This window comes from Cardiocondyla obscurior, linkage group LG05, assembly GCF_019399895.1.
Source record: "Cardiocondyla obscurior isolate alpha-2009 linkage group LG05, Cobs3.1, whole genome shotgun sequence".
NCBI classification, from domain to species: domain Eukaryota; kingdom Metazoa; phylum Arthropoda; class Insecta; order Hymenoptera; family Formicidae; genus Cardiocondyla; species Cardiocondyla obscurior.
In genome coordinates, this window is record NC_091868.1 from 8,557,804 (window position 1) to 8,570,002 (window position 12,199).

Here is a 12,199-nt window from a genome sequence, read left to right on the forward strand (position 1 = left end):
AAGGGTGCATTCGTTTACGCAGCGACTGCCGCAGATGTCGTTCGCAGATATGTTATTTTGTGAGAAAAAACCGCCGCATGCGCAAAAAGCACTCTCTAGGAACTCTCAGCGGTGCATACAGTTCGGGATCGGGGAAAAAGGTAACGTCAGAGCACCGAGAGAAAAGGAAATATGAAAGAAGAAAAGATTGCTGCGGAGAAAGAGTAAGATTTATTTTTTTTTTCTTTGATAAAATAGTTTCATATAATTGATAATAAATTTTTTTTTTATTTTGTTGCATCTGTAGCTGATTCATTACGAGAATATCAACGAGATAACTGCAAAGAATCGCTCTTCACTTGACTACCATGAATACGTCGGCAGCGGCCAACATTTTGCTATGACGTTAGCGCTGTGCATGCGCACGGAGTTGTTCCCCCCCCGTGAGAGAGTTCTCACAAAATAACATCTCTGCAGCTGATATCAGTATCAATTCATACATTGTGGTGTACAGTATACCGTGCCGGATGTTGGTTGCAATAAAAAAGTCACACGTTCGATCATGCCGCCCTGCAAATCCCTCGTGATACGTTTACGGAAGTGTCTAACAGGGGACACGTTATTGCAAATAATATGACGATCGAGTACCGCTAATCGCTGGTAGTTATTGCGAAGATTCGTAGGGCGAGTCTTTCGTAGGTTAGGCCGATCGCTTTATCTGTCAGGCCATACGCACGGTGAGATGGATAAACACATGTATCTATGGCGGGGCGGCGACAGATTGTCTTTCTCGTTCAGCGACAAGCCGAACGGCGTCGTGTGCAAGCTCGTCACCGTCCGGGATCACATTTTCGTAGCGACCACGACCAACAGCCTCTACCACGGGGAGGTGACTCATCACGAGGACGCCTCCCCCGCGCTCGTCTTCAAGCGGGCCCAATTCGACGTCATTGACCTGGCAGCCAACTCCGAGCACTTGTTCGTCGTGAATACTAGCGGGCGTGTTATGAAAGTAAATCCTCAGGACATGAGTGTCATAGATTCAATCATTCTCAAGGAGGAAGTCAAATATTGTAGCCACGGGTACGTTTGTCATAGAATATGTCATTATTAATAAGTTAATACGTCTGTTTTTATATTTTTTATATTTTGTTTTTTTATATTTTTTATATTTTTTATATTTTTTTTATTTCTTATTAAAACATATTTTCTTTTATTTGCAGATACAAGGAAGATAATGAAGTAGTAAAAGTAAAATTTGTAGCAGTTAATGATCAAGCAGCATTATATGTTACAGATAATGGACAATTATGGGCCAGTGGCAATCAGCCACAAATAGACATAAATAGTGCTGAGCCAAAAAAAGTAAAATTTTTTGAGGGAAGAACAGTATCTGAGATTGCTTGTGGTTCTAATTTTAATGTGGCTACGGTAAGAAAAACTACTAAACTTTTGAAAGATGACACAGATAGTGAGAATGAGTTTGAAGAGGAAGTCTTTGTTAATTCTTGTCCACAATGTCTTAATAATATTATGTTGAGTCCTGGAAGTGTAACATCTTCAGATACATGTCTCACTGGCCTTCAAGCACAGCAGTTTAGCGAGGATCGTTCAACAAATTCCATCAGTGCTCTGTCTACTGCCAGTAAAGAACACATTTCTTTGCCAGAAATGGACAAGAAGGAACAGTCGTCTGACATCGTGGAAAACGGCGAGGAAGGTCTAAATAATTTAATAAATTCCGATAAAGATGAAAAAAGAAATGTTATATTTATAAATACAGAAACTGCTCGGCAATTTTTAACTAGACAATTATCTTGGGTTTCGTCTTATGGAAGCGTCAAGGAAGACATACCTATGGAAAGTGTTGATCGGTCAACTAGATTAATTAAACAAAATGTTTCAAATATGGCAAACTTAGTGTATGAAGGAGTTAAAAATGTAGGAGGTAAAGTTGTAACATTATCTAGGCATATGAGCGGTAGTTCCGATATAACCGAATGTAAAGCCGATAGCAATGAAAACTTAGAAGAATCAGGAGATACTTTTATAAAGCCTACTGCAACCAGTCTAACACTGAGCTTACGTTGCGAAGAATTTCCTTGGTCATCGAGCACTGGCTCCTCTGAACACGAATTATCTCAACACGGTTTGAATGAAAGAATTAATACATTATCTCGTTCCGGCAGCAATTTATTGGCGACAGAACTCTGGACCTGGGGTGACGTGCAATACGGACAATTGGGAACGGGAGATATTATTAAACGGCCGAGGCCAGTACTAGTAACAAAGCTTAGTCACACTGGTATTAAAAAAATTTCTTGCGGTGCCTTCCATGTGCTTGCTTTAACACTGGACGGCAGAGTATTTGCATGGGGCCGTAACAACTTTAAACAGGTCGCTTTGCACACTACAATAGATCAAAGCGCTCCTCAGTTATTTTCCACAAAATTATCTTCCAACGAGAGAGCTATCGATATGACAGCCGGCAATTTTCATAGTTTAGTAATGATGCATCACGGTTTATATTTTATGGGACAATCGAGGTAACTATCTAAAATAAAAATTTTTTTTTTTGATCGACGATTTTATTTTTATTTATAAATATGTTGCAATTTCAGTAAAGTTGGCGATATGTTTCAACTTGACATACAAAGTAAGAATGAATCAAACAGTCCGAGAGAAGTTTTTAGTTCTGGGCAATACAGTTGTTGTTCTGTGATAAATGAACCTGCAATAAATGTGTCGGAAGATTTGATAAACGATCAAATTTTCCTGGAGGAAATGTTGATCGTTTATCAAAATCTCATCAAACCGTTTCAAAAGAAAAGCGGCGTGACTCATGAAGCCAATGTGTACGAAACATTATGTCGCTGTTACGTAGAACTGATGCACTTTAGTGTTTTAAATGTCATGAGTTTGTGGGATTATTTTAATCACATTGGAGAAGCGTATGAAGTAACAATCGTTGCCAATATAGAAGAATTTATTACAGTATATAAATATTATTTAAATGCTATTTGCGATGTTATATCTCTGGGTGGTTTTATACATATTGCAAAACTCATTGAAGTGCCACAAATCGTATCAAATTTATTTGTGCGTAATTTAAAAATTAATGATGTAAAAAAACATAGCAATGAAATTACTATAACATTGGCATTACAGCATCCTTTATGTAAATTAAACAGGTAAATTTATATGTTTAAATTTTATTGCAAATTATTTATTGTCATATTAATTTTGAATATAATGGCATTTTACGATAATTTATGTAAATAATACATGTATATTTTATAGGTACAAGAATATGATTCATAATTTAATAAAAAGTAATGGCACAAAAATGGGTGTTGAACGATTACAAGAAGCTCTTGTAAAATGGGAACAAGTACACGATGAACAAGATAAACGTCAAAAAGAAGCGGAAGCTACAAAATTGTTTTGGGAAAATTCTGGCAAATTAGGAGAATCTTTGAGATCTCCCAATAGAAGACTTATTCGAGAATCAAGAACATATCCGCTATCAATAATTAATTCTGGTAGATTTTCATCGCACTGGTTTATTTTATTAACAGATATTTTCATACATGTAACTGGCGCTACGCATACGATCCATCCACTCCGAACGTTATGGGTAGAACTCTTACCAGACTCCGAAAGTGTGCAGGTATAAAACTAATAACTTTATTTATTACACTGTCTTATAATAATAAAAATTTCTTTAATAGCAAATATATTTAAATAATTATATATATATATATATATATATATTTTTTTTTTTTTTTTAGAATGCTGTATCGATTATTGCACCGGAAGATAATTTTGTATTATATACTCCTACTCCTTCTGAGCGCAATGATTGGTTACATGCTCTACAGAATACCATCAAATGCAGTTTACAAAGAGTGATCGGAAATGTACCTCCATTAGCACGATCAAGCTCATTTACTTTCATAAAACATAGCGTTTTTAAAGATGCAAAATATACTGGTTTGTAAAAATTATATAAAAATTATTTATACAAAATAATTTTACGCCAGCTCACGTATCATAAATTTATAGGACGTTGGTTGAATGGTAAGCCACATGGTTCTGGCACGTTGGAATGGTCTGACGGTCGTACGTACACAGGCCAATTTCATAAAGGTATTATTCATGGTAGCGGAAAAATGGAAATTCTAACGCAAGGTGTATACGAAGGCCAGTGGAAAGACGGTCAACAAAATGGATATGGAACCATGAAGTAAGAATTATTTCTTTAAAATATTTTTATGCAGTTATTAAATTTATTATTTTATAAAACGATTAATATATTATATACATAAACTTTTTTTATAATCCTTAATTTATAAATTACTACATATTATAAAGTTTCGCGCACGTTATTTTCTATTCTTTCTTAAGAATGCAATCTGCATCGCAAAAAAGTGTCAATAAAAAATTTGATTCAATTTGACGCGGTTTTTTGAAGATTGGATTAATAAAAAATTAATTTTTATAATATTTTAGATACTCTAACGGAGATTTTTATGAGGGATACTTTAAAGATGGATTACCTCATGGCCATGGTGTCAAAAAAGAAGGCCACTTTATGGCATCAGTTGCATCAGTTTACATCGGAGAATGGGCTGCCGGTGTTAAACAAGGTTACGGAATAATGGACGATATAATGACAGGTAATTCATATACATATAATTATATACTTATTCTGAAAAAAATAATACGATAGCAATTTTACATAATTTTCTGTTAATTATAATATCCTAATTACACATATATTATTAATAATTGAATTACAGGTGAAAAATATCTCGGGTCATGGAGTAATGGTATGAAACACGGTAATGGCTTAATTGTGACACTTGATGGGATTTATTATGAAGGCGTTTTTACGCAAGACGTTTTAACAGTAATTGCACATTTAAACTTTCCTTTATACGAAACTTTTTTTTAAGATGTAAATTATTGATTTTAATATTATCCATTACAGGGTTATGGAGTAATGGTATTCGAAGATGGCACTCATTATGAAGGTGAGTTTAAGTCGGCAGGAATATTTTGTGGAAAAGGTACATTAACATTTCGAAGTGGCGATAAATTAGAAGGTAACATGAATGGTGCATGGAATGAAGGCGTCAAAGTTGTTGCCACATTACATATGAATAAAGCTAGTGGAACTGCTCAGCCTAATTTGAAACCAGCGTAAGTTTCACTAATACTATACTAGTATAATATTCGTATTAATTAATTTAAATTACTTTCTATATTATTTTTATTGTTTGTGTTAGATCTTTCGGAAAACTGTGTGTGTCTTCGGATCAAAAGTGGAAAGCGATATTTAAACAGTGTTATCAACAACTTGGTGTATCGGAACCAGTTACTAAAAACTCCAGTTACAATGACAAGTCTATAGAAACGCAAAAAGTGTGGCAAAATGTTGCTAGTATAATAACAAAATCTCATCAAAAAACATTACAACGAAAAAAATTATCTACCAGTGTTTTAAAAACTGCAAAAGAAAAAAACAGCGAAACGATCGATCAGCTGGATAAGATACCAGGTTTTGGACGAGATAAACTTACCAGTCAGACTTATAACGAAGTTCATAAGTATTTAGTTAAAGCTTTCGAAAGTCCTCATCATCCACTGGGCGCTCTTTTGACAGAAATAGCTACAGTATACACAGCTACTTATGGTGGAGTAAGAGTACATCCGTTGTTACTTAGCCATGCGGTATCGGAGCTTCACAGCATCACTGTAAGAATATATGAAATTGTGCTTCTTTTATTCCCGGCTTTACCACGTTGTGGTAAAGAATATGTTCTTGAAACTGATGGCGAAGAAGAGTAAGTATCGAGTGAAATAGAAATTACGTTTAAAGTTTTTAAATTAGTAATGCATTTTAATTTAAAGATATTTACTTTTAGACAAGTTATAAGTGCTGCTGCAATACTTCATCCGATATTACTGCCACGTGTACATTCGGCACTTTTTGTATTATACGCATTACATAATAAAAAGGAAGATGATGCATACTGGGAAAGATTAATGAAGTGGAATAAGCAGCCTGATATAACTTTGATGGCCTTCCTGGAAATTGATCAGTAAGTAGTATGTTTAAATATAAGAAATAACGCTTGAATTGCCCGTCTCTACCAAAAAGCGTCACAGGGCGATCTATCAACTATCCCGCTGATCGATCGATATATCTCACGCTTCCTCCCGCTAACTCCCAAATATAAGTTTATAAAAAAATTGTATTTATTTTTTATAATTTCTCGTATTCTTTGACAAAATTACAGGAAATTCTGGAAGACTACGAATGTATTAAACATTTCAGACAATTCATTACCACGCGAACCATACTTTAGCGAGGCTATAGAAACTTTACAACAGCTTAAAACAACCTTTTCATCTTTAGAAAAATTATTAGTAGTAAAAAATACATTCGAACAAATGACACAAGTAAGCATACGTAGATTATATTGATATTGCAATTTCTAACGCGTCTACATAAATTAATATGTTTTTACTCCAATTAATAATAGGCAGTACAAAAACAATTAGGATCTACGTATTTATGGACAATGGATGAACTATTTCCAGTGTTTAGTTTCGTTGTAGTGCGTGCTAGTGTGTTACAATTGGGAAGCGAAATACATTTTATTGAAGATTTCATGGAATCATATTTGCAAAATGGAGAACTTGGTATTATGTTCACGACACTTAAGGTTAGATATAATTATAATTGTAATATTTAAAGAACTTCTTAACAAATTAACTTTATAAATTAATTTTTTTATTTCAGGCATGTTATTATCAGATATTACAAGAAAAAACGAACATGGGCGATTAAGAACTATGTTCTAACAAATACATGGTACAATTAAATGATCAATATACACGTGTATGTTTGAGAGGAAGAGAACAAAATTACATTTATAAAACATATAACGCGAGTATGATGAACGGAGCCATAAGATAAAAATTAAACACGAAAAGTATGTATTTCTATTATATTAAACAAAAGTGATAATTTGCATTTAGGATGTAAATCCTAATGTACAATTCGGGCTTTAACATCTTCATTATGTAGAGCCAAAGACAAATACGATAAAAATAATATAAATTTATTATTGAAAGATAATTATTATTAGTTAATTCAATATTTTATAATAATGCTTGAACATATATACGTATATGTACGTACAACGTAAAGTAAATTTCAGTATTTCCAATTATTATCTAAAGATACCGTGCATTTAAAAACTATAGAAATGCATAGCTCAATATTGTGATAAAAATTTATTTTTATTGATACATTGTACATTTTCTTTACATTACAATGTTACACACAGAAACGCTTAAAGAATTATTTAAGATTTATATATCGTAATTATTTCCTAATTTGTAAATATATAACCTTTAATAGAATAATTCTCTTTTATACAATTTGCAACAAGCATAATTATTTTAATATCGATTTCCGGAATTATTTATCATTATTTATAGATGGTTGTATATCGTAATACATGGTACTGTAATACAGATGAATATAATCGAAGAAAGATAGAAAATAATTCTCGTTAAATAATTTAACAAACTGTTTCTATTATAATTCATATAAAAAGTATATTTCTATCTTGTAATTTCTAAGAATATGTACTAGATATCTGTTAACAAATTTCATATACACAATCTATTTAAAAAATATATATAAATATGTATGTATAATACTGTAAGAGATATATAATAGTATAATATATGTATGACTTAAGTAATATCATAGAATTAATACAGATATATATATATATATATATATATATATATATATATATATATATATATTAAAATTTAAATTATAGTTATATAAAAGATATTTACGATAACTTTAAGTACTTGTTTAAATTACTTAAAATTATTTCAAAGCGTGCATATATTATGTAATTGTATCGTATTAAAAAAAAAATCGAATTCACAGTTTTATTTATAATTATTATTTAACTGCGCGGTTATATGCATTCTACAAATTATCTCTTACTTTATTTTTATTATATTTATATGTGATATTAGTTAAATGAAACATTTCCTAATAACTAGCGTGTACCTGAAATATATTCTTTATATTAATCCGAAGGAGCTCATTTAACACGAGCTCTATCGGATTAATATATCATAAATGTACATACAACAATTATTTCCAATATGTTCTGCGCATTTTGCAATACGTTCGTTCAAGTCAAAAATGCGAAATCAAATAGCTAGCATCAAGCATAATGTAAGAGATCAAATATTATAATTCTCGAATATGCAGCGTTCAAAACGTATTGGTTAATTTGTAAAAAGAATTTATTTTTTAGCGTCACAAACATTCCGAATATCCGAAAGTCCTAGAACATGGAATAATATATGTATACCTGTACTATAAATTTTTTAACAATTTTGACAGTGTTCCATTGTTTGTAATGTAAGATAAAAAACGCATTATCAGACTTGATATATATGTTACTAATAACAATTGTTTATTCATCGTCATTGTAAACGAATAAAATATTTCGAATGCATGAGAATACATATTTTCCTCTGTTTGCAAAAAAGAAATGTTTGCTACGATTAATTTTTTATTTCAGTGAACTTTTCGCTCGGCACATGCGCGATTACGTGGAAATTCTGAAGAGGCGGACCGTGGGATTGAATGGGATTGAACAAGCAAAACTGGAGCAGTCTGCTCGGTCGGCTTGTCACAGTGATGTTATTTCGGAGTTTTTAATTACGATAAATTTTAAGTGCGTCATAATTGTAAACGAGTTATTTGGTGTGCAAAGTACGGTGCGTAACGGGAAAAGGAACAGATATTTGAAAGTTACGTCGCAGGTAAATATAACCTAAATGTAAACTAACCTCTTAGATTATTAATTAAACTTATACGTGAATTTGTTATAAGACACACTGTTGTATTGTTCCTGAGAAAAGTATGTGCTCTAATTGTCGTGAGAATGCTTTAAAATATTTTTTATATCTAAAAATATACAATTAGAATGTATACCTTACATCTGGACATGTGTGATCTGTACATATGTGATAATTACTCCATTTACATCGCGAAACTTATTATAATGACGTAACTGTTATTTGATGCAAAATTTTATTTTCTAATGTAAGGTTTATTTGGTTGTAGCCATCATGTCTAAACGTAAATTTGATGAAATAGTAGAGGATATATCTAATAAGCAACCGCTCAAAAATTCATTGGATTCCGATGAAGACGATGACGAAGTGAATGAGGATACTTATAATGTTATGAATGAAGATGAATTCGAAGGTATTCAAATTTATATAACGTTATGTAGATGTATTGACATATTTATACTGCCAATTCTTATTTCCTACATTATTTAACACGACTGAAACATTATGAAAAAGTTGAATTATATTTGTGCACAGGTACAGAAGATGGACCCTCGGCACCAGAAGCAAATATTGGCTTTACTGCATTTAATATGAAAGAAGAATTAGAAGAAGGTCATTTTGACAAAGATGGTCATTACTTGTGGAAAAAAGAAAAACAAATAAGGGACAACTGGTTGGACAATATTGATTGGGTCCAGGTAAATATAATGCCCAAGTATAATGTAAGGTTTGTTCGTGAAAATTAATTAATTCGTGTGTAAAAGAATTTTGTTACTTTTTTTTTATAGATCAAACCTGGTTCTACTAATGTACAAAAAAATAAAAAATCGAGTGACAGTCCCGGTTTGGCAGATAGCGATAGTGATGATGAAGGAAATATTATGTTTGATCCCATTCCATTATATAAACAAATTTTAGAGTATCTTAAACCTGGTGAAACCGTTTCAAAGACGTTGTGCAGACTTGGTAAATAAAATTACTAATAAAACACATGTTTAAATTATTACGAGTTAATACAAATTGTCTCGTTTCCAGGTAAAGGGAAAAAGAAATTGACCACTGCTGAAAGGTGGAAAAAGAAAAAGGAATCTAAAACACAAGCAGAAGAAGAAGATCCAAATTCTGTTAACATAATAAAGTTAACAGAACTGGCAAATGACTTATTAACGCGCACTGGCAACATGGACATATATCAAGAAAGTTACGAGCAAATAAAAAAAAAGGTAAAAGGCTATACTGTATTCATATTATTTTTACTATAAGAAATAATTTTTTTGCAGATTAAACAAGCAGATAAACATGCGCATCCTTCGAAAAAAGAAGCAGAGCTAGATATGTATGCTGACGATTTTGATGAAAAAGAAAAAGCAAAGTTAGACGACGCCGAAAGTGGTATATAATACATCTTAATGATATTTTTACATTATTGTTATCACTTTTCTTTTTCTATACATATAATGCATATATACACACGATACAGGAAAAACACTAGAAGCAGGCAATGCAGATAAAACGTCTCTCGAGGAAAACGTAACATGGGATCTGAAATGGTCGCAAGATGAAAACGCGGAAGTACATGGGCCCCATACTAGTCAGCAAATGCAGGCGTGGGCAAAAGAGGGATATTTCAAAAAAGGTGCTTGGGTCAGAAGAACTGGGCAACAGAATCAATTTTATAATGCCGCTAGAGTAGACTTTGAACTTTACCTGTGACATTTCTATCTAATAATTTGTCAAATCACAAAACTACTGTAAAAGGTAAATGTATTATATATAACACAGTAAAATTTTTACACAATAATGAGATAGAAAAAGATCGATATAAATTTAAAAGATCACGATATAAAAAAGAATGTGATTTATAAATGGCTCAAATATATAATAATTCTATATTTCAACAATTTTTATGTAATAAAGCTACACTTTTAAATTCCCACGATATTTTTTAACGCTTAGCTTTATACTTGCATTTAAATAAAAAAAAATCTGATTTTTCAAAGAAGATAGAAATGTTTTAAAATTAATTAATTTGTAAGATATTTTACAATTGATAAACATTTATATAATTTACAATCACTGAATACTGATTTATAAATAATTTATTGCTATTTATTTTTGACCAATTATAATTAATTGTTAACAGTTTTCTTTTTTTTGCACGTACAGGATACTCTGTCACATGTGCATTTTATGTGCGTTATTAAAAATTACCTACAACTTAAATGAAGATGGAACTAAACTCATACTTCAGAAAGACTTCTTGCGCATTCCTACGGGAATGGGGTCGTTGAAATTTATGGTCCGTGGAGCGTGGTATTTTTAAATAGGATTTTATATCCCTAAAATAAATCCGTACCGTGGAGCTATACATTTTTATTTGTCTAGTAGAGCAAAATTCTCTTTTCCTTGATTTTTGTGGTTATCTTGTACATTTCAGATGGAAAATGCTTTTTTTTTTTTTTGGAGCAAAAAGTAAAATATCTCGGACAGTTAGGATGTTTTTTTTTCTTTTTTTTTTACTGAATATAATTTTATTAAATGTTTTGAACATTTTTTTTCCTTAGCAATATATGAAATTTTGTATACGTAATTACTTAAAATATTACTTTAAATGTATTCACGCAAAAATCGTTCAGATACGAACATCTGACGGTATACGTGTGCATGAATATATAATATACGCAGATTTGTATATGTTGCACGCACAGGGGAACTATTCCCAATTTTGTGGCCGTCTTCCACCGAGATTCTCCAATTAATATCGAGTAAATTATTTTCTAGTGATTACCAACTTATATTATATCAATTGCCATTCGCGTCTGTAATTTTTCATTACGCAATATTAAACAACGTAACTTTTAATTAAAGTTCCGCTTAAAGTTCATTTAAAATTTATTGGAGCGCAAGACTTTAACGCGTACTAACGACTGGCAAGGTTTAGCGCGAAGGGGCACATTTTAATTTTTAATTTTTCACGGTACGAAGACTTAATATTTCTCGATAGTTTTGCCGTGAAAAATATCGATTGCGAATTAATTACAAAAGTCTCGAAGCGTGGAACGCAGCCGCAGGTTTAGGGACGTGTCCTGTGCACGCGCGTATTTTCGTAAGTGTAAATCCGTAGCTCGTCCTGAAAGGAGAATTTCAAGCGTGAAACGTAAAACGTACAAAGTCCAAAGTGTTCTAGACTAGTTTACAGTAAAAATTACGAATCGACACGTTCTTGGTAGCTACAGAGAAATCGTTCCCTTTACGGGACGAGGATAAGTCCTAAGTATGACTATGTTACCAAAAAATGCGGTGAGCA

General features: G+C 31.9%; 2 protein-coding genes across 2 annotated transcripts; both read left to right on the forward strand.

The window, feature by feature from the left end:
* Nucleotides 1-123: 123 nt before the first annotated feature.
* Nucleotides 124-6,930, forward strand: Als2 (Amyotrophic lateral sclerosis 2). Its single transcript, XM_070656579.1, has 15 exons — nucleotides 124-203; nucleotides 287-1,062; nucleotides 1,203-2,525; nucleotides 2,601-3,170; nucleotides 3,280-3,649; nucleotides 3,771-3,972; nucleotides 4,045-4,225; nucleotides 4,492-4,658; nucleotides 4,782-4,891; nucleotides 4,973-5,184; nucleotides 5,271-5,828; nucleotides 5,910-6,086; nucleotides 6,285-6,447; nucleotides 6,531-6,713; nucleotides 6,791-6,930. Exons 2-15 carry the CDS (start codon nucleotides 722-724, stop codon nucleotides 6,836-6,838), a joined length of 4,605 nt encoding a protein of 1,534 aa, XP_070512680.1. The 5' UTR covers nucleotides 124-203; nucleotides 287-721; the 3' UTR covers nucleotides 6,839-6,930.
* On the forward strand, nucleotides 6,852-11,260 carry Holn1 (CD2 antigen cytoplasmic tail-binding protein 2 homolog holn1). The gene is made up of 8 exons (XM_070656644.1): nucleotides 6,852-6,983; nucleotides 8,613-8,856; nucleotides 9,161-9,304; nucleotides 9,427-9,590; nucleotides 9,681-9,858; nucleotides 9,928-10,115; nucleotides 10,173-10,284; nucleotides 10,373-11,260. Exons 3-8 carry the CDS (start codon nucleotides 9,166-9,168, stop codon nucleotides 10,603-10,605), a joined length of 1,014 nt encoding a protein of 337 aa, XP_070512745.1. The 5' UTR covers nucleotides 6,852-6,983; nucleotides 8,613-8,856; nucleotides 9,161-9,165; the 3' UTR covers nucleotides 10,606-11,260.
* Nucleotides 11,261-12,199: the final 939 nt, after the last annotated feature.